The sequence below is a fragment of the Mercenaria mercenaria genome, chromosome 18 (assembly GCF_021730395.1).
Source record: "Mercenaria mercenaria strain notata chromosome 18, MADL_Memer_1, whole genome shotgun sequence".
NCBI classification, from domain to species: Eukaryota; Metazoa; Mollusca; class Bivalvia; order Venerida; family Veneridae; genus Mercenaria; species Mercenaria mercenaria.
Genome location: NC_069378.1, coordinates 58,820,542 through 58,844,222, shown reverse-complemented (window position 1 = coordinate 58,844,222; position 23,681 = coordinate 58,820,542). Strand labels below are relative to the sequence as shown.

The 23,681-nt window shown below is 34.3% G+C and overlaps 1 protein-coding gene across 1 annotated transcript in view; it reads left to right on the top strand.

Moving 5' to 3' along the window:
- The first annotated feature begins 2,549 nt into the window (after nt 1–2,549).
- LOC123559972 (uncharacterized) overlaps nt 2,550–23,681 on the top strand; it is a 143,179-nt gene continuing 122,047 nt past the window's right edge. Inside the window, exons 1-3 of the mRNA XM_053530258.1 lie at nt 2,550–2,654; nt 13,992–14,041; nt 22,839–22,912. Coding sequence (XP_053386233.1) covers nt 22,867–22,912 — 46 coding nt within the window. The 5' untranslated portion in view covers nt 2,550–2,654; nt 13,992–14,041; nt 22,839–22,866. The remainder of the gene's footprint in view (nt 2,655–13,991; nt 14,042–22,838; nt 22,913–23,681) is intronic.

The following is a 23,681-nucleotide window of genomic DNA, read 5'->3' as shown; positions in this document are numbered from 1 at the left end:
ACTATTGCTTATAATAAACTTGAAAGGGGGTGTAGTTTTGGCTTTCTTGGACATGTACTAGTAATATTATACCTTCAATGCATGAGTTAATAAAATAGTACAGTAAAGTAAACAAAACACTCTGTGGTTAGTGCTTGAATAAATGACATCAAACTGATGGTTTATGTTTTAAACACTGAAAAATAATACTACAGGGTCGAGTGCGCTCAGTGTTCAATAATAGTAACGTCGTCCGATTTTTCAGTTGTTAAACTTCTGACTATTACATTTAATGGATTTTTAATTGGATCTTCACCTTTTTTCAGTTTCCATTGGTCAGCATAAAAAATAAAAATAAATAAAAGGTTTTGCAATACTGATCGTCTCTGGAAGGCATATAGAGACGTTTACGATAAGGTTGTATCGGTTTACATGGCGTCACGTGTGTATGGTGTACCAGAGATCACATTGAGAGAAAGGACCTTTGAATGGCAGCTAGCATTATTAAATATAATGGGCTTATCACGGCCAGGATCTTCGACAGTGTTTACAAGGGAACAAGAAATTCAACTCGAAGATCATGTTTAATACATAAATGGGATAGGATACGGGTACACTAGGCGTGGCTTTCTGAATTTGTCAACTGATTTTGCTTTGTCCCTAGGTATGAGATCTGTTTCCGATACACAGTTAACGCATTCTTGGTTCACCGTATTTAAGAATCCTAACCCAGAAGTCTGCCTATCCTCAGAAACTTTCACTAATACGGGCACGGTGAACCTCAAAGGAATTGCTTGACAAATATTTTGAGAAACTACAAAGAGTGATGGACAAGTATGATATAATAAATCACCAAGAATACATATAGAGCATAAATGATGGAACACAATCCATACCATTGTGTTATGCGGCAAACCACACAGGCAGTTACTTCAAATAAGAGAAAGACTGTCAAAATTATTGCAGCAGGTACTGTTTCTTTTGTGTTAAGCATTCTACTTTATGATAATATTGAATATCAGTCTGACTTCTCAAAATTTTAGTTTATCATTTTTACTACTGTTAATGTAAATGTTTTATTAAAACAGCAAATAAAAATTTTGTAGCCGAATTAGCAAATTACAGATATCTGTTTCTGTGAATTTTCAGTTAGTGCTGCAGGAACAATAATCTCTCTGTTCTTTGTCTTTCCCGGTAAGAGATGGAGTGATGCCCTGTTAGAGGGTACTTCACCAGGAGGTGCTGGTATTTAAAGTGGTGGCTCATCTGTCTTTCTTCAGTTCTTAGAAGAACAGTTTAAGAAACTTGTTCGTACTATTGACAATGCAGTGCTTGAGTTGTTTGATAGACATAAATAACTCATTAATACCTGCAGCCTTATCGCCGCTTAATTACAGGCATCACTTTTCCGATACATTCCTGAGCCACTTATCAATTTATCTGCTTTGTATGCCTGTGGATTTTCACTGATAATCAATTATCGATAAGATCTAAGCATCCTTTGATCAATATTACGGACAAACATCCGTTTATAACAGATAAATAAAACTGACATTTTCACATCTGATACTACAATTTATGATCTATTCAATAATTTTAAATTTGCTATTATTTTGATTTGCAAAATTGTTTCACAGGCCGAAGTAACACGAATATGGAAAACTGCAAAATTCAAGAAAGATTTGACATAGATTACAACAGGTACAAAAATGATGAGCTGGCTAGGAATGCTTATGATAAGGGTGTCTCTGCTGGTAACCTGATCTCATCATTCAGCAAGTTGCCAGCAAACAGTCCCAGCAACAATTTATAATAGTGGTGACAACAATGATATTTATGTGAAAATCACTGTTGTGCCCAGTGTTACACCCAAAAGGAAAGTAACAAAAGTCATTACTGGTGATATTAGATCCTTTTGAACATGTTTCTGAAGCCTGCTCAAAGTGAACAAAAATCTGTCAGAAGCCTGAACCTAAAAGCAAAAGGTTTGAACCGCCCTCATCAGTATCATGTACAGCATATGTCTACAATAATTTAGTTAGTAGTGACTCAGAGTCAGAAACATCAATTATTGATGAGCAAGAACTTTTTTGTGTTTGTCACAAGGCAATCCCAGATGCACTTAGCCTTGAATTTACATTGAAAATTGTTTTATGGGCCCAGTGTGATGTATGTAACCACTAGACACACCTAATTTATTGCTTTCTCGTGTCCGTTGTACCAGGAGGGGAGAATTTTTCATGTGCCCTCACTGCACATAAAAGGTTTCTGTAATAATAAATTCAGGAGATAGTTGCTTTGATTGTGACAGTCAAACGGTGTACACGAATAAGAAAAACAGAAGTGTTTTTTTTTGTTTTTGTTTTTGTTTTTATATTTAATTCATATTTTACATTAATCAGAATATCTGTTACATTTCAGGTTAAAATGAATACGGAGTAAATGAATACGGAGTTCTGTTTTATTAGGGCAGTGTGTTTATTATTTGGTATCATGACTATTTTGATCAGAAATTTAGTCCTGTAGAACCTGGTAGGTATTACTTTATATATGCACCGGTTAATATGTGGCAGATCAATACAAAAATGGAGAACAAGGTGACCTTGTAAAATAGGACACTGTTTGTTTTACTGAGACGGCTTATGAGATAAAAAGGCATGTTAGCTGCAGGAAAGGTAATTATTTAAATTAATTAAAAGCATAAAAAGTGGACATTTTAACTGCTAGTACATCCGTAATCGGGATATACTGTTTAAGATAAACATTGGTTATCTAGAATTTAGACATAAAGTCTCCATTAAACTTCTGAAAGGCCCTACTGATTCGAAACGTGATCATACATTCACATCGACATAGAATGATTAATTATTGTAAAAATATTATCGATACCATATGTTTATAACGCCTAGGTTTAAACTATAATATGAGAAAGTAGACATGAATAATTCAGATATGAAGACACAAGAAATCAGATGGAAATAAAGCGTATATTTTTTTAAAAAGACATTTGATCAACGTATCATTATTTCTGAAAATGATAGAATAGATATCAAATGTTAGGCAAAAAATAGTGCTCATATATTCTCTGAAACTAAAAGTCATCTTTTATGTTTGATATTAAATTTCACAAATGAAGGCGTAGTAACTTGTGTTTAGAAAGGAGGTAAACTGTTAGAACTTTTGCGTAAACATAATGTCTAGACAAAATCATGACAGCATCCCGATGTTTTTTTATTTAAAGCATTTTCAAGTGAAACACAGGAAACCAATCAAATTAAATATAAAAACATATTACTCATAATTTATATTGTTTGATAATTTGTTGTTTCATTAACGATATAATGAACAGGAAAAAATGTCGTACCTTTTATAATGATGTGTAATCAAAATGTAATAGAAACTGAATATCATTTCCTTTTATGCTGTACAAAATATTCAGACGTCCGTAAAAGAGATCTTTTCTATTTAATGCTATAATATCTTGCAAAAGTCAACAGAAGGTATGGGGATTATCAAAATTTGTTAAAGAAGCTAGCTTTTGAAAGAATACCCTTGAAAATCTAACTGTTTCATGAAATGTAAAATCATATTTATTATATTACAAATTTGTATTGTATGTCTTTGCCATTCTTCACGTGTATTCTATGTAAATGCCCAAAGGCAAATTGTTTTGCCAATAAACTTGAAACTTGAAACAATAACTTTCTGATGGCACGCTAAAAACATTACACTACAATGATTTTCACAAATTATCTTTATTAATCATTGTCACACAAGATATGCACGTTTACGTTTTGTGAATGTTATATTTGTTATGTTTGTGTTTTATAAATGCTTAAAACATCAGTCACGGTCACAATTTAATATTTGTTGAATCAATAGATTTAATTAATCACTGTAAAACTGTAACTGTAATACTGATTATTTCATATGATCTATTTGGTTACTTCTATATAAATATTACATTTTTTGCAAACCTGTGTAATCTAACTTTTTTACATACCATCAAGATTTAACACGACAAGATAAGACAGATTAACAAAACTTGATACCCGGTAGTTAAATAACGCTTCGTGTTAACTCATTTCCAAACAAAAAAATGTTTTCGTACATTTTGTTTAAACCGAAATAAAATAAGTGGTAATGGGAACATTAACAAAGTTTTACTATGTTTTTGAAAGGAATTTGCATTACAATTTTTATTTATTTTAAAACAATAATTTAAAATTAAAAATTCTAAGCATGATAACATCCTATGAGCAACAGAGATTGGTTACAAGTAGGTTATTACTTTGTTTTAGGAATGTGCTTATGGTTAAAGCTGTTGAAATATCAAAATATTTTATTCATTTGAAAGAAAAGGGAATACATATATAAAATATAAAATATTTAAATACATATATAATGATTAAGTTTATAAATATTTTCACCTCAAAGAAGGGAAACTATCAAATTTTATAAAAGACAATAAAAAACGTTTTTCTGATAAGTATCTTCATTCATGTAATGGATTTTGTGTTCCTTAAATAAATTTCTTAAGAACTAGATGAAAAATAAAATATGTCATACATGTTGCTTAAATGTGATTAACCACCTTTAAACGAATGCAATTTTAATAAAACACATACACATGGTGGGAGGTATGCGTTACACAAGAAAAAAAGAGTTCTTTATGATAATCAAAACAGAGTATATCAGCGGAAGATGTTATGGATTTTAACTGAGGTATCCTTTTTTCATATTACACTACATGAATAGTATTTACACATATTTCGTTATTTCACTAATATTTTAAAGACACCCGACTAATACAACACACAACAGGAAGTTTTAAACTGCATCTTATTTCAAGATATATATATATATATCAAGTAATGTTAAGTAAAATTTATGTTTTTACTAGTTTAGCTTTGTGTAAAAAAAAACCCAACTAATTTTGATTACATAATTAATAGATAATTTAATTTTAATGTAAGAATTTTGAGCGTTAAGTAATCAATAATTGCAAATCAATGTAAAATGTATTATAATCATAATTAACAGTAGATGTTAAGAGAAGAATATTCCGATAGTTTGTTGTGTATAATCGATGTTACATGTTTGCTATAGATTCTGAACAAATTTCTAAATGCAGAAAACGTATGCCTGTGTAACTGTCTTGGACATGAAACCAAAGTCATTCAAGGTGTAGACATAGTTGACAGCCAATTTGAAAGATATTTAAAATAAATCAGAAGCGTAATCTTAGTATGACATTACATTTTTGTACGGGACAAAATGGAAGCTTTATATTTGAATTGTTTCATCCAAACTAGTTTCTATACTTGTTTTGCATATTGTTTCGCAACTATTTTTTAAACATAGAACGGTTTTTGTTACAGATTGTTTCAAGTTTCATTAACTGTATTATCTCCCCAATTAAATACAAAGCACTTACCTTGTATAATGTTATATGTATGCCACATTGAAAAACTCAAACTATTATATGTCATTCGTGAACTATGCTTATCTAATAACGTTCTTGAATACATGCTTATGCTTACAGTCCAATTCGACGGACAACAATATCGAAGTTTATTTAAAAAATAATTTTGGCAAAAGAGTGTTTTAACACTATTTATGCCCGAAGAGCGGTTATACGTCGGTTGTAATAATTTCAATTATTTGTACGACGTATTACCGCCCGAGTGTATTAATTGTTAAAACAAGGTTTTGCTATAAATTATATCGGTTCTTAAATGCCCTTAATCTAAAACAGTAGATAATGTTTTTTTCGCAACATAAACTTTGACGTCACCGCACGTTATTGTGACGTCATTCTAGCGTAAGAATGTTTTAACAGAAACAAGTATCAGAATGATGTATATTAACGTCAGGGAAATATTCCGAACATAGATTTCAGGCATGTTTGTACAAGATCTGTTTCAAATGGTGAGATAAAATGTCAGAATTAAGTTTTTTTTTTTTTGTCTTTCTCAGAATCATGTCTTTTTACCATGAAGGAATTTTTAAATAAGTTACAGCAAACGTTTGACATACTAGTAGTAAGACAACTTGCAAAACGTCCATAGTAGCCTTTTCTGTTTAAAAGTCAAGGCTGTACGATGAGGGAAACTCCATATGTCATTTCCAATCCTTTTTGTAAGTTATTCATTTTTTAGCTCCGCTATACGATGTGTATTGAGGAAAATCCTACTTATACCTGCGTTGGCGTCGGCGTCCTCTTTCACAGCTTGATAAAAGTTTGAAGCACTTTTACGTTTTCTTTTTTAATTACTAGATGAGTATGCGTCAAACTTTATGTAGTTTTCCGCATTACAGGACACAAGGACCATACCTACCGCACCAATATTTAATAAATTCATCTCCATATTTACTTAGAATTTCGTGTTAAAATTTTGATGCAATTTCACTAAATCTCTGTAATTTCTAAATGAAGTTTACTTAAACTCGGAACTGGTCTTCTACATCGTCATCATCATCGCCAACATCATATGAAACATGGTCTAAACATCAGGCACAAAAACTGTATCAATTATGCCTCTTTTATACTCAAAGGTTAGCGTTTCGATGCACTTTTACTCAATTCCTATTTCTGAATAGATTTGTTTCAAACTTGTAATAGTTGTTCTATATCATTTTCCGTATCATATGACAAAAGGAATATAACTATTGCACAATAAATCATGAATTATTAACCTTCTTACTTATTTCTGATAAATTTTTTATGTACTTTCAGTCTATAACTGTTATTACTAAATATATTTGATTCAAACTACAAATGGTTGTTTCACAATGTGATCATCATCTACATTATATATCATCACCAATATTACATGATGCATCAAAGCCATACCAATCGTATCAAATTTCTTGAATTACGTCTTTTTTATAACGTCTGGATGGACTTTTATTTATATCTTTTATTACTAGATGGTAAATAGTTGTTCAACAACCCCACTCACTTCATAATGAGTCAATTGCGCAGTGGTTAGAGGGTTTGACGACTATTATGCTGCTGATATAGTTTCGATTCCCGGTCCCGTCTGATATCATGTTTAGTGTTCAATGATTAACGTGAATTGCAGAACGGGCTAGACTTGATGCTGTGGTAATATATATATGACATCTGTCAAAACCCAACAGGAACAATTGTTTCATCTATTCCAGGTTCTGACTTTCATTAAAACATTAAAAATAATCTAGAGGCTATGTTTTCTATCTGATACATATGAACCCTTGGTTTATTTTTGTCCTTTTAAGTTCAGGTTAGTTTTGAAACAGTTTTAATTCGGATCAAAAGTAGGCCAGAAGGGCAACCCATAGAGAAACCTTGTTAATAGGCTAAAATACGTTAAGGCCACTTATTCAATCTGATTTACATGGAACCTAAGCTGAATGAGTAATTGGGTCAAATTTAAAACTGTGAACATTATATAACGAATATTTAAATTTGAAAATCTAGGCAAAATAGAAAATCTTGTAACACTTTAGATGTGCCATTTTCTACTTGATCAATGAAACCTGATCCGAATATTAGTCTTAATTAGAATCTAGATCGTGCATTGGACAGCAGGAGTAAAAAACAACAACAACAACAAAAAAAAAAACAAAAAAAAAACAACAAAAAAAAACAACAAAAAAAAACAGACCTCTTGTTACAAAGATAATATGTTGATTTCTCAGAAGCATATAGCACCAAAAAACACAGCTTCAGAACCACGCATTTGCAAAGCCCACAACAAAAAGAAGCTGTAATGGAAAAAAAATTACAGACGGGTTGCTTAAAAAATCTAAGTAGTACATACGAATTTATGCCAAATATAGATATAGGGTGGTTGTGGTAAGGGTTTAAAAAGGGGTGGGATGGGGAAGGAAGTAGAAGGGGAAAGTAGAACAAGGATGAATATACAAAGGGAATACTACGTTCCTTAATCACAGTCACGATATAACGTACACCACAATAGCGCAGACATTCACGCACCAAAGATAAACACACAACCACACCTTACTAACTAACATATATAGAATAAAAACAAAGACAAATATCAAACAGGGAATGCCACGTACCAAAAACGCATTCTCCCCAAAACGAAACCCACAACACGCAGATGTTCACACACGCACGCACGCACGCACGCACGCACGCACACGCAGGACAAAACGAACAAAGGAAAACAGTGAGGCACAAACAAGTAAGATACAAGAACACAGTAGGGCACCGCTTTAGACTCACAAGCACAACGCACCCTTATAAGCAGGAAGAAACAATCGTGTACCGCCTTAGGATTCCGGCAGCCAAAATAAAGGGGAGCCACGAAAACTAACTCAAGGTAAAGGGAGAGTGGATGCAAAAAGGAGCGCAATTGAAAGGTCAAAAGGTGGGATTAGGGAGTAAGGAGGAGGAAAAAACGCTTACAAAAAAACACAAAAAAAAACAAAACAAGAAAACATACGCAACAGACAAATCAAGACAGACAGAAAACCAGTTGAAAATAGGGGCACCACCTTAGAACGGTCAGTAACCTATATAATGGAAACTGGGGGTTAACCATGTAAAAGTCTTAGTAATATTTCAGATGAAACATTTCGTACTTTATCTATATAAAATATGGTCTGGAATGTTTAATTTAACGAGGTAAGGTTCTAAACTAGGTCATATTCAATGATACCTCTAGTTATTCCATGTACACGAGTTATGACAACTGCTGGTGGAAATATAGCTTAATCGATGTAAACGTAATATTTTTGCACAGCATGCATTTACATCGAGACAGAAGGAAATAATGCTGTTATAATCTTATGTACCAGATATAGCGTAAAATATCCCTTGAAAAACGTCAATAACATTCATGTCTGCATATGAGTATGGGTAGAACGAAACATAGAATCACCTATTAACTATATTGATATTCCTTAATAAATTATATGAGATACGTGCTACAGTATCATAGTTCTAAAACAATTGCAATAGTAGAGCGCGAGCAAATGCAGCAAATTGTTTTTTTTTTCTGAAAAAAAAATCCTATAAACACATTATTAGTCCCCTCCTGGTTGAAAACCAGTTTCGGGGACTATAGGAATGCACTTTTCCGTCATTCCGTCCGTCCGTCTGTCCGTCCGTCCGCAATTTGTGTCCGGTCCATAACTCTGTCATCCATGAAGGGATTTTAATATTACTTGGCACAAATGTTCCCCATGATGAGGCGACGTGTCATGCGCAAAACCCGGACCCCTAGCTCAAAGGTCAAGTTCACAATTGGAGGTCAAAGGTGAACAGGGCTTTTTTCCTGTCCGGTCCACAACTCTCCCATCCTTGAAGGGATTTTAGTATTACGTGGCACAAATGTTCCCCATGATGAGATGATGTGTCATGCGCAAATCCCGGACCCCTAGCTCAAGGTCAAGGTCACAATTGGAGGTCAAAGGTCAACAGGGCTTTTTCCTGTCCGGTCCATAACTCTCCCATCCATGAAGAGATTTTAATATTACTTGGCACAAATGTTCCCCATGAGGAGACGGCGTGTCATGCGCAAAACCTGGACCCCTAGCTTAAAGGTCAAGGTCACAATTGGAGGTCAAATGTCAACAAGGCTTTTTTCCTGTCCGGTCCATAACTCTCCCATCTATGAAGGGATTTTAATATTACTTGGCACAAATGTACCTCATAATAAGACGATGTGTCATGCACAACTTTCAGACCCCTAGCTCAAAGGTCAAGGTCACACTTAGCAGTCAAATGTTAACATAGCATGAACAGGGTCTGTTTCGTGTCCGGTCCATAACTCTGACATTCAGTAAGGGATTTTAATATCACTTAGCACAAGTGTTCCCCATGATGAGACGACGTGTCATGCGCAAATCCCGGACCCCTAGCTCAAAGGTCAAGGTCACAATTGGGGGTCAAAGGTCAAAAGAGTTTTTTTCCTGTCCCGTCCATAACTCTGCCATCCATGAAGGGATTTTAATATTACTTGGCACAAATGTTCCCCATGATGAGACAACATGTCATGCACAAAGCCCATACCCTTAGCTCAAAGGTCAAGGTCACAATTGGAGGTCAAAGGTCAATAAGGTTTTTTCCCTGTCCGATCCAGAACTCTGTCATCTATCAAGGGATTACATTATATTACTTGGCATAAATGTTTCCCATGATGAGACGACGTCTCATGCGCAACACCCAGTACCCTAGCTTAAAGGTCAAGAGGATTTTTTTCCTGTCCGGTCTATAACTTTGTCATGCAAAGCAGGATTTAGATATCAGTTGGCACAAATATTCCCCTGGATGAGACAACATGCCATGCGCAAGAACCAGGTCCCTAGGTCTAAGGTCAAGGTCATATTTAGAGGTCAAAGGTCAAATTCAAGAATGACTTTGTACGGAAAATTTCTTCTTCATGCATGGAGGGATTTTGATGTAACTTGGACCAAATGTTCACCACCATGAGGCACCCTTGTTTTTAGAATTGCGTCCCTTTGTTTTACTATAAATAGATTTTATTGTAACTTTTTTATTACTGGCGGTAGAGAAAAATTGAGACCACTCTGCGGTACAGCATGCATGTTACATCCAATTTTTAGGTGTATTTTGACCTATCTCTACCTGGTAAAGAGTTTTTTGTGGACTTATATTATATAGATTTTTTTTTCTTTTTTTTTAAAAGATTAATATCCCTTTGTTGTTACTATAAATAACTTACATGATAACATTTTTATAATCAGCCAAAAAATTCAATATGAAAACAACTGTAGGTTTTTATATATATAAATTTTAATCCAAGTGTTTTGTTATAACATATTGTATATATAGTACAATATTGTTTATACATCATTGACAGATATCAGTTCATTATGTCATACTGCAGTAGAGAAAATTAGGTGCCTTCCAGTAGGGGACTTTGTATTGCATGGCAATACTTCATTCACTTGTTTTGTACGGTGGTATGTTAAGAACATGCAAAAAGTTTTTAGATTAAATTATCTCGTGCGCACGACATGTTTTCTTGAGCGATCAACATCTTATCTCGTGCGCACGACATCTTATCTTGAGCGATCAACATCTTATATCTAGCGATCAACATCTTTTCTCGTGCGCACGACATCTTATCTTGAGCGATCAACATCTTATCTCGTGCGCACGACATCTTATCTTGAACGATCAACATCTTATCTGTTAGTTAGTTAGCTGTTAGTAAATGTATAATACAGTAATAACAAAATTGTTTTGCAATTACATATTTTAAAGTAAATGTTAAAATTATGTTTGTGCTATAATGCCGTTTATCGAGAAACATTGAGTTTTTGCTGGAACATTAAAAAGAGAAAAAGTGGAAAATCACAGATCGCCCAACACGACATAAATGAAAATGTTGCAGGCTCAGTTGATTATGCCTGTTCATGGACAGAAGTGGAAATGCAAGCTACCGTCCACGCTCTCTAGTCCCAGGATAAGCAAAACGAAACATTTAAATATGTTACAAGTACGGAAAGAAAGTTTACAGACAGCCGCAAATGTATTCATACGGCTGTGTACATGGAATCTTCATTGGTACACAGTGTGCAATTCCATGAAAAGCGGCGTATAGGTTAATTATTGGGTTCACAATGGGCAGAACTAACCAAATTAGAATTTAGAGTGAGGATAAGAGGTTATAAAGTCTGCATATTACAGAAACTGTCAAAATTCAAAATAAAAAAACCCCGGCAACATAGGCTAAGGGTGGTTACACAATACCCAAAGCTTTAAAGCAGGAGTATTGGAACCACCCAAGCCAAAATATTCAAACTGAAATACTTTAAAAGCAGTACACTTACAGAATATAAATGCAGTGCTGAACGATCTGCAGAAATCGAAATATAACAGCTCTGACTGCAAGTACGTGGAGACATTTTACGGCCGCCACAGGGCGTCCCAGAAATGCAAAGGAAATGTATCATCAAGTAATAGTCGCAAAATGTAGATGCATCATGATGGTATAATCCCAGCAGGCAAAGCAACGTTAATTTAAAGTTGAATCAATGTTGAACTTCAACGTTGAATTTTGGTTGAATTTATATTTGATTTGAAAGTAGAAGCAACTTTGAAGCTTCAACCATTATTCAACGTTGATATCAAGGTTGAAATAACATTGATTCTACATTGGTTCAACGTTGATTTAACATTGACTTCAGGTTGAAGTCAACCAAATACTATTTGATTTAGGCTGATTGTTAGATCCTTGTCAGTGGTTGATAGACTTGATACTCGTAATTGGTCATAGACTTGCGCAACTTCTAAACTGGGATTGGTTAGACGTTGAAATAATGTTGATAAATGGTTGGGGACTTATTCATTGTATATTTCATGAATTGAAAACATTAAACTGCATAAAGTCCAAATTTATGTCCAGTAATCCTCATTTGAGATTATAATCCTGTGCAGCATTTTTCGAAAGTATAAAGTAATCTGGCTAATTACTGATAAATCATTACAAATAAATTTCAAGTCTTATGAAATTTTCATTATTTGAAATGGCATTTATAGTTCAATTTATATGTTTAATTTACTAGTCAGGTTTACTAAATACTCTTCCACTGCCATTATACATAGAAGTAATAAATGTGTGTTATATTCAGAAATGCATCTCAGAATAATATGTAGAGTACTTACTATAGTATAAGACAGCACGGACAGTCTTTCATTTTCCTTCTCACCAGCTGTTATAACATTAAAGATGTGTACAGCAATACCAACAGAATTGTGCGAAAATTTGTTTGCAAAAGGAGTAATAATGTATAGGATTAGAACATCAAGGGATTAATGACCAATAGTCACAAAGGGAATGCAAGCATACACACTAAAACTGTTTACAAAGAGCTTATGGTAGATGCATGCTGCAAAAACCACGAGTTGATTTTGAAAAAACTTTATAGTATCAGACCGACAGAAAAGAGAAATTGTCTGCATTTTTTTCTGTCAATTTATTTAGACTATTTTGTGCACCTCCTCAGGTTGGACTGTGTTTAAGTTCTAATTTACCTTTTATTTACGGGTTATTTGAACTTAGAAATTCAATAATAGTCTGAGACTTATTTTTGAAAATCAAGGAAAAATGTTATAGTAAATAATATAATTAAGTCGAAATATATGCCTGTAATTATGAATTTTATTGACAGCTGTAGAAATAACTAGAATCACACACTTAATTAAGATATTTTAAAAAGGTATCATGTCACATGTACAGGCGCAATAATAAACAACATATATTGTAATGCCATACTGCCAATCTGAGTGTACGAGTTATAAAGGAAAGTCAGTATTGATCTTGAAACAATTTACAAAGCGCCTCTTTTTATCTGAACCTTGCAAGAAGGTCGAAACATGACCATATTCAACGTTGATTCAACGTCAGGTAGCGACCAAACAGCAAAAGAACATCTCCTATGGTTGCTGAATGTTGAAATAAGGTTGATCAACGTCAAGACCAAATTTCAACGTTGAATCAATTGTTACAACGTTGTGTGCCTGCTGGGATGTAATTTATTTTATTCCAAATGCAATCTCAATATAAGTAATGAACCTTCAAATTCCATTTTTGCTGTTGGATTTGATATTATATAACTAAATGTCTGTTTGCTGCTACATTTTATTTAAACAAAACTATTATCATTCTTAGGAAAGTAGAATTAGTCAATCTCCTCATTAAATACACAGAACTTTTATCATCCTGTTCTGGCTATTTATGTAAATCGGACATCTTTAAAGCGTTAATTAAGTCTGATTAAATATAGTAGCGCTTATATTTATCTAATTAATGTTGTAATTGTTTAAATGTAATGATCTTATCTTCGCTAATTTTTGAAAATCAATAACATATATCGGCTACAATTTTCGTGATACATTCTTACGCATAAGAACTCAAAACACGGGTTATTCTACGATAAACCACGTTTGAGAACTTATTATTTCTTAAAGATATTTTATCTATATTTAAAATGCAACGTAAACCAAACTAAATTTTGTTTTATTGCAGGTATAAAATTACAACGACCAAGATGATTATTCTGGCAAAACTATAAAAACGTAAGTTGTATAATATTAAAAGTATCGGAGTGTGATAAATGTAACGTTATTGAAACAACAATAACTAAGTACAAAGTAGTACATGAATAATAGTAGATGAGACAATATACGCTTATTTTGACTTATGTAACACTATTGATATTGTGGAAAGGACAATTGAAATGATATTGGTATTGAAACATACTACTTTGAAACTATTGCAATAATCTTCAAACTGAAACCTGATGATCAAGTTGTACTTTTATGAGCATCATGTTACTTTTTTGAACGTTTTAACACTCTCTTGAACATTAGTTGAAAATAACTGACGAAATGACGAAAAATCCGCTTTGTCTTTTTTTTGTAACGACATCATGTAAAAGACAATATATTTTGATTTACAAAGCAAAGCATTACAAGTTTATCAAAACGGTTATAGAAAACATAATGTTTTTTGCAGTCTATGTAAAACAGCATTAGCTGAGAAAATTGTCGGCAGTAGTAGCATTAGCATCAAACACATTATTTTAACACTGAGAATTAGATCAATCGACAGTTCATGTTTGTGGTACACCTCTATCTTACAATATGAGTCCGCTTCTTTGAAAAACCAGTTCCAGTGTCAAATGAGAAGTCATGGTCGTCACCCAAGTGGCGCCCGAACCCACGACCCCTGGATTGAGCGGACGACACCTTATCCACTAGACCACCGCTATCTTTATTTAGCAAAAACCTTTAAAATAGATTACTTTCTAATGTTCCTTGAGTTGAGATGCAAAAATTTGATAAATTCTTTCAAAATAGAGAAATGGTTTAACTGAAATAAGTGAATACAGTTCAAATGTATATCTATAAATTTAGTAAATCCGCAATGTTGCCATGGAAACAAAATGGCCGCAGTTTTGATCAAATATTGAGATGTTCATAACTTCCTCATTTTTAGGCCGATTTTGAAATTTTTTCCACTTCTTTAAATGTTTCAAGAATTCCTAGCAGATAGACAAATTTTCCTTTCCCTTTACAGACAGTATCAATCTTTTTCTATTACAAAATCGTATAATAGATCTTTATGTAAAATAGCTAGCCGCTCAGAAAATAATGAGACGGTTGTGCAATATTATCATATCATAAAGCAACTGAGATACACGTGCGCGTCGGCCATTTTTGAATCTTTTTAGAATGAAATCTAATTAATGTTTAATTTAAGATTGACATCAGAGGTTTCTTATTTGAATGTGTTCTGTTAATAGAATATGTCTCCCGGAATTATACAGAGCTGACATGAATATTTAATTTAGGGCGTGGTCGCGCACATTGAGGGTCAGGTGCTCAGCCCCTTGACGGGTAGATTACATGAAAACAAACACAAGATATGAAAGAAGGAACGTTAACTGAAAATAAAAGATCACTTTATGTTGACAATGTTTCCTCCTCAACCTCCCGCATTAAAATGACTCCAATCATATATGTATTATCCCTTAATGCGCATGCTCGAATTTATTCTTACAATGACTTCATAAGTTTTATTTAGATTTTTCTTAGATAATGTCACGAGTGCATCAAACGAGATCATGGTCACAATGCCTAGCGTGTGTTGATTTAAGGCCTAATGGACAGACATAAAAAGTAAACATATCAAAGTTAATCCCTTGTAAGTCACCACAATAATTATCCGACGTGTATTTATTTGAGAACGGATACTTTAACTATACCCTGTTCAACTATCAAAGTTAATCCCTTTTAAGTCGCCCTAGTGTCTGGCGTGTATTTATTTAAGACCGGATACATTAACAATAGCCTTTTAAGATGTCAGAATAAATTTCCTTTTAAGTAGACACAATGTCTAGCGTGTGTATATTTAGTCCGGATACTTTAACAATAACCTTTTGAGAGGTCAAAATAAATCTCTTTAAAGTCGCCACACAGTCTAGCGTGTGTTGATTTAAGGCCGGATGCATGAACAGTTAATGAACAGAGGAGTTTATTTTATTGATGGACGTGTCATAGACAAGTTTGAACTTGTCCATCTAATACGGCCAATCAGCATCGAGAACGATGACGTTAATATTGAAATAAGTGACAGATCTAGAAAATATGACCAATGATAAACAAACTTTAACGTGTAAACAGCCAGTGAAAGCGTAGCATTTGGAAAAATAATCAACCGATCGATTGGGTATTCGCAAAATTAGTAGACGGGCCACCTTTCGCATACTTATTAGGTGTTTTCTAATTTTTTTTCTGATGGTATATATGAGTACTTTAGGGCCGGGTCTATGAGATACCTACTGGTTGACTTTTGGGGCCCCACTCGCCATCTTTTCATATATATCAACACTGTCTCTGTCTTTTCTTCGTCAAATATCAATGCTTGGATTGAACCTTCTGTCTCTTCTATATCCCCGAGTTAAACAAACCAGAACTATCGCTTTAAATACAGGGTATATGCTGCTTATAAAAAATTGAGAGATATATCACAGGTTTGAATTCTAGGACCTCAACTCTACCTTGGTAAAAATAATAGTTTCATGAAAGTTTATCAAGATGCGTTAAGCACACGGTCATTATTGGTGGATATGAGCCCCACGCCGAAGATAAATATCGTTTGAGGGCCCATATTTGTCCAGGAGCAGACCCTATCGTTTACAAATTAACATAAGAAGAAAGACTAAAGCAACGTAAGAGTAACCAACTAATCAAACAGAAACTTTTTCTTAAACTTACATGTGTACAGTATAGCGTCGTAGAGGAAAGCATTGTTGTGTACGATTACCAGAGATCTACTGAAAGTTCTCACTGAGATTGCCTACATTATTCTCAGGTTAAGAATACGTCTGACATTTTCTGAGAAATCTCGTCTTTAACGTCAAAAACGGTCCATTCGTATTTTAGGAAACACAAAAGTTCGATTCAAACATAAGAAAGAAGCCATCCAACATAAGCTTAGAACGGTCTACAATTTGGTAAAGCTTGCTTCCGTCTATTTGGAACCCGTATTACAATAATGGAGAAGTTTATTTTGGTTCCCTATGAACAATATTAACGAATTCAGCAGTTCAAGTATATAGGATTTTGAGAAACGAATAATGACGAGCCCATACCTTCTAAAGCGGCCAGAGTTGCATTAACTCCATTTATAATTCTGTCATTACCTTTTCAGTTATACGCATTAAATATTTGACAAGGTTGTCCTTCATGTTTGATCCCGTATATCTGGTGATGACGTAATATATACAACAAAGTCCACAGGTATCCAAAATAGGGTCCTGAATAGAATCACATATCATCCGGTATTTTTGTGAATATTGTTTCAAAGTAATTTAATCGCTAGGCATTTTCCCAAGAGAATCAACGTATTCATAAAGTCATTGTATCGGAAAGCAAAATGTCACCCTGTGCTTTCTTTGTCTATCACTTGTATCCGTGTAAGAAATAACAAACTGTCCCTTTTGAACTTTAATTTGATCAGGGGCGTTGCTGAGGTGTTACTGGGTATTCCACAACGTTTCAGTTCTTAATTATTAATATTATATAGACTCCCCCTGCACTGTTGATATTGAGTATTTCTGGGAAGGTGGCGTACATAATCAAGGTCAAGCCTCTCTGGTAAAGCCTCCAAAATTTCTAGTCGTCCCTTCATTGAGATGTTAAAAGTGTACATAAGAGCGTACAGACAGTAACCCTTCTTATAATCTACATTTGAAATGTAAATGTCGTTTCTAAAAAGCGTCAATGTTCTGTAACACTCCATGTATTCTTCTGCTGAATAATTTGGTTGCATTGGTTGTAAAGTTAACAATTTTCAATCGACGTAAAGGTCTATGGAACTACAATTATAATACTTGAGGTTGAGTTGGTTTCGTGCGTAATCGTTATCAAATGCCACGTTAGGAACGAGATCTACTATCAGTTTCTTTTGTACAAGATGTTGAAAAATATATCGTCTGCGCCGTAAGCTGTTACTAAACTGGCCTAAAGCAATGCATGTTGTCTTGATCTCTGTGCGTAAGTAAGGGTAAATGGCTGTCGTGTCTTGAATGAGTTTGTCGTGCGCTACTAATATTTAGCCGTTGAATACAAGGTCTGAAATATATATCTACTATTTTCACACGATAGTCAGGAAATACGGTGTCAGTGAAGAGTGTGAAGGCGTCACGGCTAAGATGTAGTTTAATACAGCGACTCCATTGATGAGTAACTTGGGTTGTTTAAACAAATAAATTTGTAACGGTCTTTCCATTTCAACAATTTTACTACCTTTAGTTTGACTGTACCTCAAAAAACTACCCGTTATTATTTCTTTTTACCACCATTAGTGCCAAGGTCTCCAGAATCTTTATAATAAAGTTGACTTGTTAATAGATTCCCCTGAGTTCCTTTGTTTTAATGTAAAATTGTTTCTATATAAGCTTTATATGGATAATTGATTTCTGTGTGAGACAAAGGGATTTGTCGTAGATACATCAACCTGACTGAAAACAGTGTGAAATGGTAGATTGATTGGACAAACTACTTTGTTAACGTCCGCCGCGCTTCCCTAGCCTTTATTATTTACAATTTTAGGCTCAGCACGCATCTTTTCAGATCCAAATACGCTGAAGGCTACCCGGGTATGTTTAATTCGTGTGCTAATGAGGTGGTTACTTGATTAACTGGACGGTTATTGATCCATTCTCTCGACTGTAACGACGTGTCTGCTAGGGATAAAATGAACAAAGACAGCTCTTGTTCTTTATAGTTGAAAGTCAGGATTGCAAGTTTGGTCTCTTTTGTTTAGTATACGCTAGTGGCCTCATATTCTTAGATATTTCCCCCTCTTTTTACTTTTTACGTTTTATCTCTGACTTTAATTTCGGTCGCTTGTGCTACGGTGCCATTATTTTTACTGCGCGAAGTTCTTCCCCTTTTTGTTCTTGTTTTATTGCTTCCTTTCCTTGTTCATCCTTTAACTCGGCCAGTTTTCTGATAAGAGCATCACTACCAATGATGTTTCAACCTTTATGATCAGGGCGTACCTACCCGTCCATCAAGTCTTTGAAACGTTGATACCACTTCTCCGGGTACACTTCAGTACAAACGGTACCCATTTTTGCTGTTTATAATCAATCATACACCTCTATGAAGCCCACACTTCTTAAAATGCAACACGCAGTGAAGATCGTTGGATTTGAATTCAACAGGGTATAAATCTTCGTCTTTCAAATAGAGTCTCGCAGAGTTAAAGCAGTTCACAGTCACTGGCAGGGACACAGGACGACTATATTCTATGGATTTGATATTTTTGTATCACGTGTCAATTTCTGTTTCTTAGTGCGGGTAAAAGAGTTTCTCTAACGTAAGACTCTTGCACAAAATCGCAGCGTAGATACAGTCTTATACGCTTCTATAACGTGAACGACTTGCGACACTGGATGTAAAAATCAGAGGGGTTGTTGTTCTTAAGAATTATTTGCAAGTGCTAACTGCTAAGATAGAGGTAAAAGTCGATCACATTTGCATTTGTATTCGTGTGATTATTGGCCTCTTACGCTTCTCTTGTCGTCCTGACTTTGTCCAGAGTTGTGTCAGAAAGATAAGGAGCTCTTATCAATTCAGGTATAAGTGAGTGATGGCGTCTTAACAATGCTTTCTTTCTAGTCAATGCTAGAGAACGTAGCAAAAGTATTTTCCTTTCAAGTAGCTGAACATATCTTCTTGCTGGGTTATATATGCTTTTTGACTGTTGTAGTAGCATCTTTCAACTGGAGATGATAGTTGAGTTTAAGGTACACTTGAGATTGATTCATGTTTGTTTATTGGTTTCGTTACTCTCACTCCTTCTTACATGTGTAGAGTTCCGGTTCAGTCAAGACCGAGTTGACTACATCATCTATTTTAGTTTGAACTTTTTTACCACTTAACCGCTGTAGAAACAACAAAAATTGTCTCCACCATTTTTAAAGTTGACAGCTGGAAATAGTACGATTTCATATGCGATCTGTCTTTTTTTACCAACTGATCTAAGTCTAGCGCAGTGCTTAAGGCGTTGCTGGCGGACACGGTTATGCATCTGATATCTTTCAGACACACAGGATATCCTAAACGCTTTAAACGTCTTGCATAACAACGCATCATCAAGTCAATAGCAGAATTCAAATGGAAAATCTACACAACATTGGTGAAAATCATGATGTTGACTTTCCAACTGCTCGACAAAAATGAAGATAAATTGGCTCATATCTTTGATGTAAATATCAGTCAGATCACGTGGTCTAGTACTGCGTCACATCTTTTTCGGGAATATAACTATCGTATTTCGTTGGCCAATATAACCACCTTACAAGTACTTCTTTTGTTTTCCTAAACCTTTTCTTTTGTATTGTTTCAATATGGTACTCTGTGGTCTCGCCTACATCGTCCGCTTGCATTTCCTGTTCATAAAATTGCCCTTCTACCTGGTTGTCATTACCCCAGTCAGCCAGAGTATACACAGGTACAATGCCTTTTTTGAAACTCGTTTCAATCTTAAACATTTTGCCAGTCCACTTTTGAGAGTATTTCCTATTAAATACATTTTACATTGGATTCGCATACTGTTCGACCTATCTTGAACTTGTATTTTGTCTTTATCAGTTGGGTTAGACTCCCTTTGGTCCTCAGTAAATACTGCTAAAGTCTACTCTCTCCTTCATTGTCTCTAGTTATGTCTATGGGTCTCTTTCCTAGACCCCGAAGAATCGTCCGCTTATATCCTTGTAATATATTTTCAAGGACATTAAGTTATAACTGTGTTTTCTTTTTAAGTATGTACCTGAACAGTTTTTTTTCAGATTTTTATCAGAATATCTGCATAGTTAGCCTTTGTCTCAAAGTTAAGTGCACAGAAATGATGAATTCCCTCATGCTGAAGATATTTATTTACCTACATAATTCTAAACTCCATACCCCGATCAGTTCACACTGTATTCTGTTTTCGTGGGCCTGATAGTATAAGCTGTAATGCGCTAACTACTTCAGTTCCTTTTTTACTTTTGATCTGGTGACAATAAACAAATGGGAGAAAATGTCTATGGACACAAATACGTATTTTAGCGGTCATTTTGTTTGGCCATATCCATAACCATATCCATCAGATCCATATCCCATTGGCTGTCTACCCCTTGTACAATTACACGAGATCGATGATTATTACGTCTTGTCCTTCAAGTCAGGGAATAAGACTTTTCACTCTGAAGCCATTTCCTTATTCTATTTCTACCGATTTTATATTTGTCCTTGGAATTGATATACTGTTACACTTTTTCAACACCCGAAAAACTAGCATGGTCTTTTGGATCAAAATAAAGAAAAGATAAATACTGCTTCCATTCAGACATTGTTCAAGTCCAAACATGTCCTTAAGGGATAAACTTTGACAGTTGAACAGGGTTTTGTTAAAGTATCCGGTCTTAAATAACAACAAACACGCCGATGCCGGATATTGTGGTGACTGTAAAGGGATTAACTTTGACATGTTTACTTTTTATTGTCTGTTCATCCGGCCTTTAATCAACACATGCTAAACATTTTGACCCTGATCTCGTTTTATGCACTCGTGACATTATCAAAATATAGCTTATGACGTCATTGTCAAAACAGATCCGAGCATGCACATGAATGAATAATACACTTAATGTTTGGAGGCACTTCGTTGCGGGAGGTTGAGGAGGAAGCATCGTCAACTAAAAGAAATCTTTTATTTTCAGTTAACGTTGCTTCTTTTGTTCCTTTTTCTTTTGTTTTGGGTTCAGCGCCATTTTTCTAAAACTTTATTTCAGTCATGTAACGGCGGGTAGTTAACCTAACCAGTGTTCCTGGACTCTGTACCAGTACAAACCTGTTCTCCACAGGTAACTGCCAACTTCCACACATGAATTATCAGAGGTGGGGGACGAATGTTTTTAGACACAATGTCTTTTATTAATTTTCATGGAGAGCATACGTCCCGCCCGGGGATCGAACTCGCGACCCCGCGATCCGTAGACCAACGCTCTCCCTATTGAGCTAAGCGGGCGGGCTATTCTATCTTAAGTAATGCTTAATGTTTTTGCTTTTTATTAAAAATATGAAAATTATTTTGCTTTAAATTATTATTTATTTGTTTTTCTCTTTGTTTACCATAAAATGTATTTATTCATTTAGGGCATGGATTAATAAATTTATTTCCCTGTAATATCTTGATTTTGTTTTCATGTTATCTCCCCGTCTAGGGCTGAACACCTGACCCTCAATGAGCGTGACCATGCCCTAAATTGAGTAAATTATACAAGTCAGCTCTGTATATTTCTGAAAGACATTTTCTATCAATAGGACATTTTAAAAATAAGCCTCTGATGTTATTCTAAAACTAAACATTTGTTGTCATTCTAAAAGGATTAAAAATGGCCGCAACGCATGCGTACTGAGTTCATTACTCATATACAAATGAGTTACTTTTAATAGTAAATAGGTCATTAAAGATGGCGCCCGTTTGATACACCCAAACTGTCTTCCATACTACTAAAATATATTATTTTCAATTTGATATCACATGTAGCCGTTAGACGCAACTGTTATTCAGTTATAGGGGCCTATTGGTGTTTTAACTACATTAGATGCTAGGTCGGCTACCTGAAAAACTATCCTAAAACATATTTTAGCTCCCTCCACCATATTTTCTAATGGATTTGTTAAAATTGTCAAGGTTTTAAATAGAAGTAGAAGTTTAATTTGCACAATTACTTGCCCGATACGTATGATGCGATGTATTACCTATCCTTAAAATCATAATACTATCAAACACGTCTTTGTGTATTTTCAGTAATTTAGAGTAAAGACAGGATTCAATAATGGCAGAAAGGTTCCCCAGCGACGATATAAACGCCGAGGGAAATGGTTAGTATGAACATGATAACTATAACAATAACAAAATGTTATTCATGAATTTAAGTAAAAATCCAAATACCTTTGAAAATGACAAAAAGCTGTAAAATCCAATCTAATATGTAAAATAGTCAAAATCCTGTCCAGGTCAAATTCAAATCCAGTCAGAATAAATTCCACAATGTTTCACACAGTTCAAAAGTAATATCCAAAATGTATAATTTCTCTCTTCAAAGATAAAGTTTTTAAATCCAGAATTTCTTAATTTAAATCCTTCAAAAAATCCTTCCAAATATCAAGTATCCAAACTGGTAATAATGTGTTTTTTAAGAAAAACAGTTTCATCGATATCTACAGTTTAGCTTCTTAGATTCTTATGTTTTGTTCTGAGTCTAAAACATCTGACTATATATTGTATCATGGAAGGTTCCAGAATTTTCATGTAACAATAAAAATAAAAAGAACCTTCTGGAAAAATAAAGAACACTCGTTTTTTCTAAAAATAACTGACATGCACTGTTTATCGATAATTGATACAGTACTCATAGAATTTTCTAGATTAAAGGAGAAGGTTGTAGGAAATACAGAATAATGTCTTAAAACAAGGTCAGTAAACAATATTTTGCCTTAGGGAAAAATCAAAAATAAATCTATACATAACAGTAGGTTCAAGCACCAATGGGACAATATTCCCCTCTTACGAGGTGCGTTCAATATGTAATGTTACTCCGTATGTAGTTCCGTAACCACTTGTTATTTTTAGATGCACTTTTCGGCACGG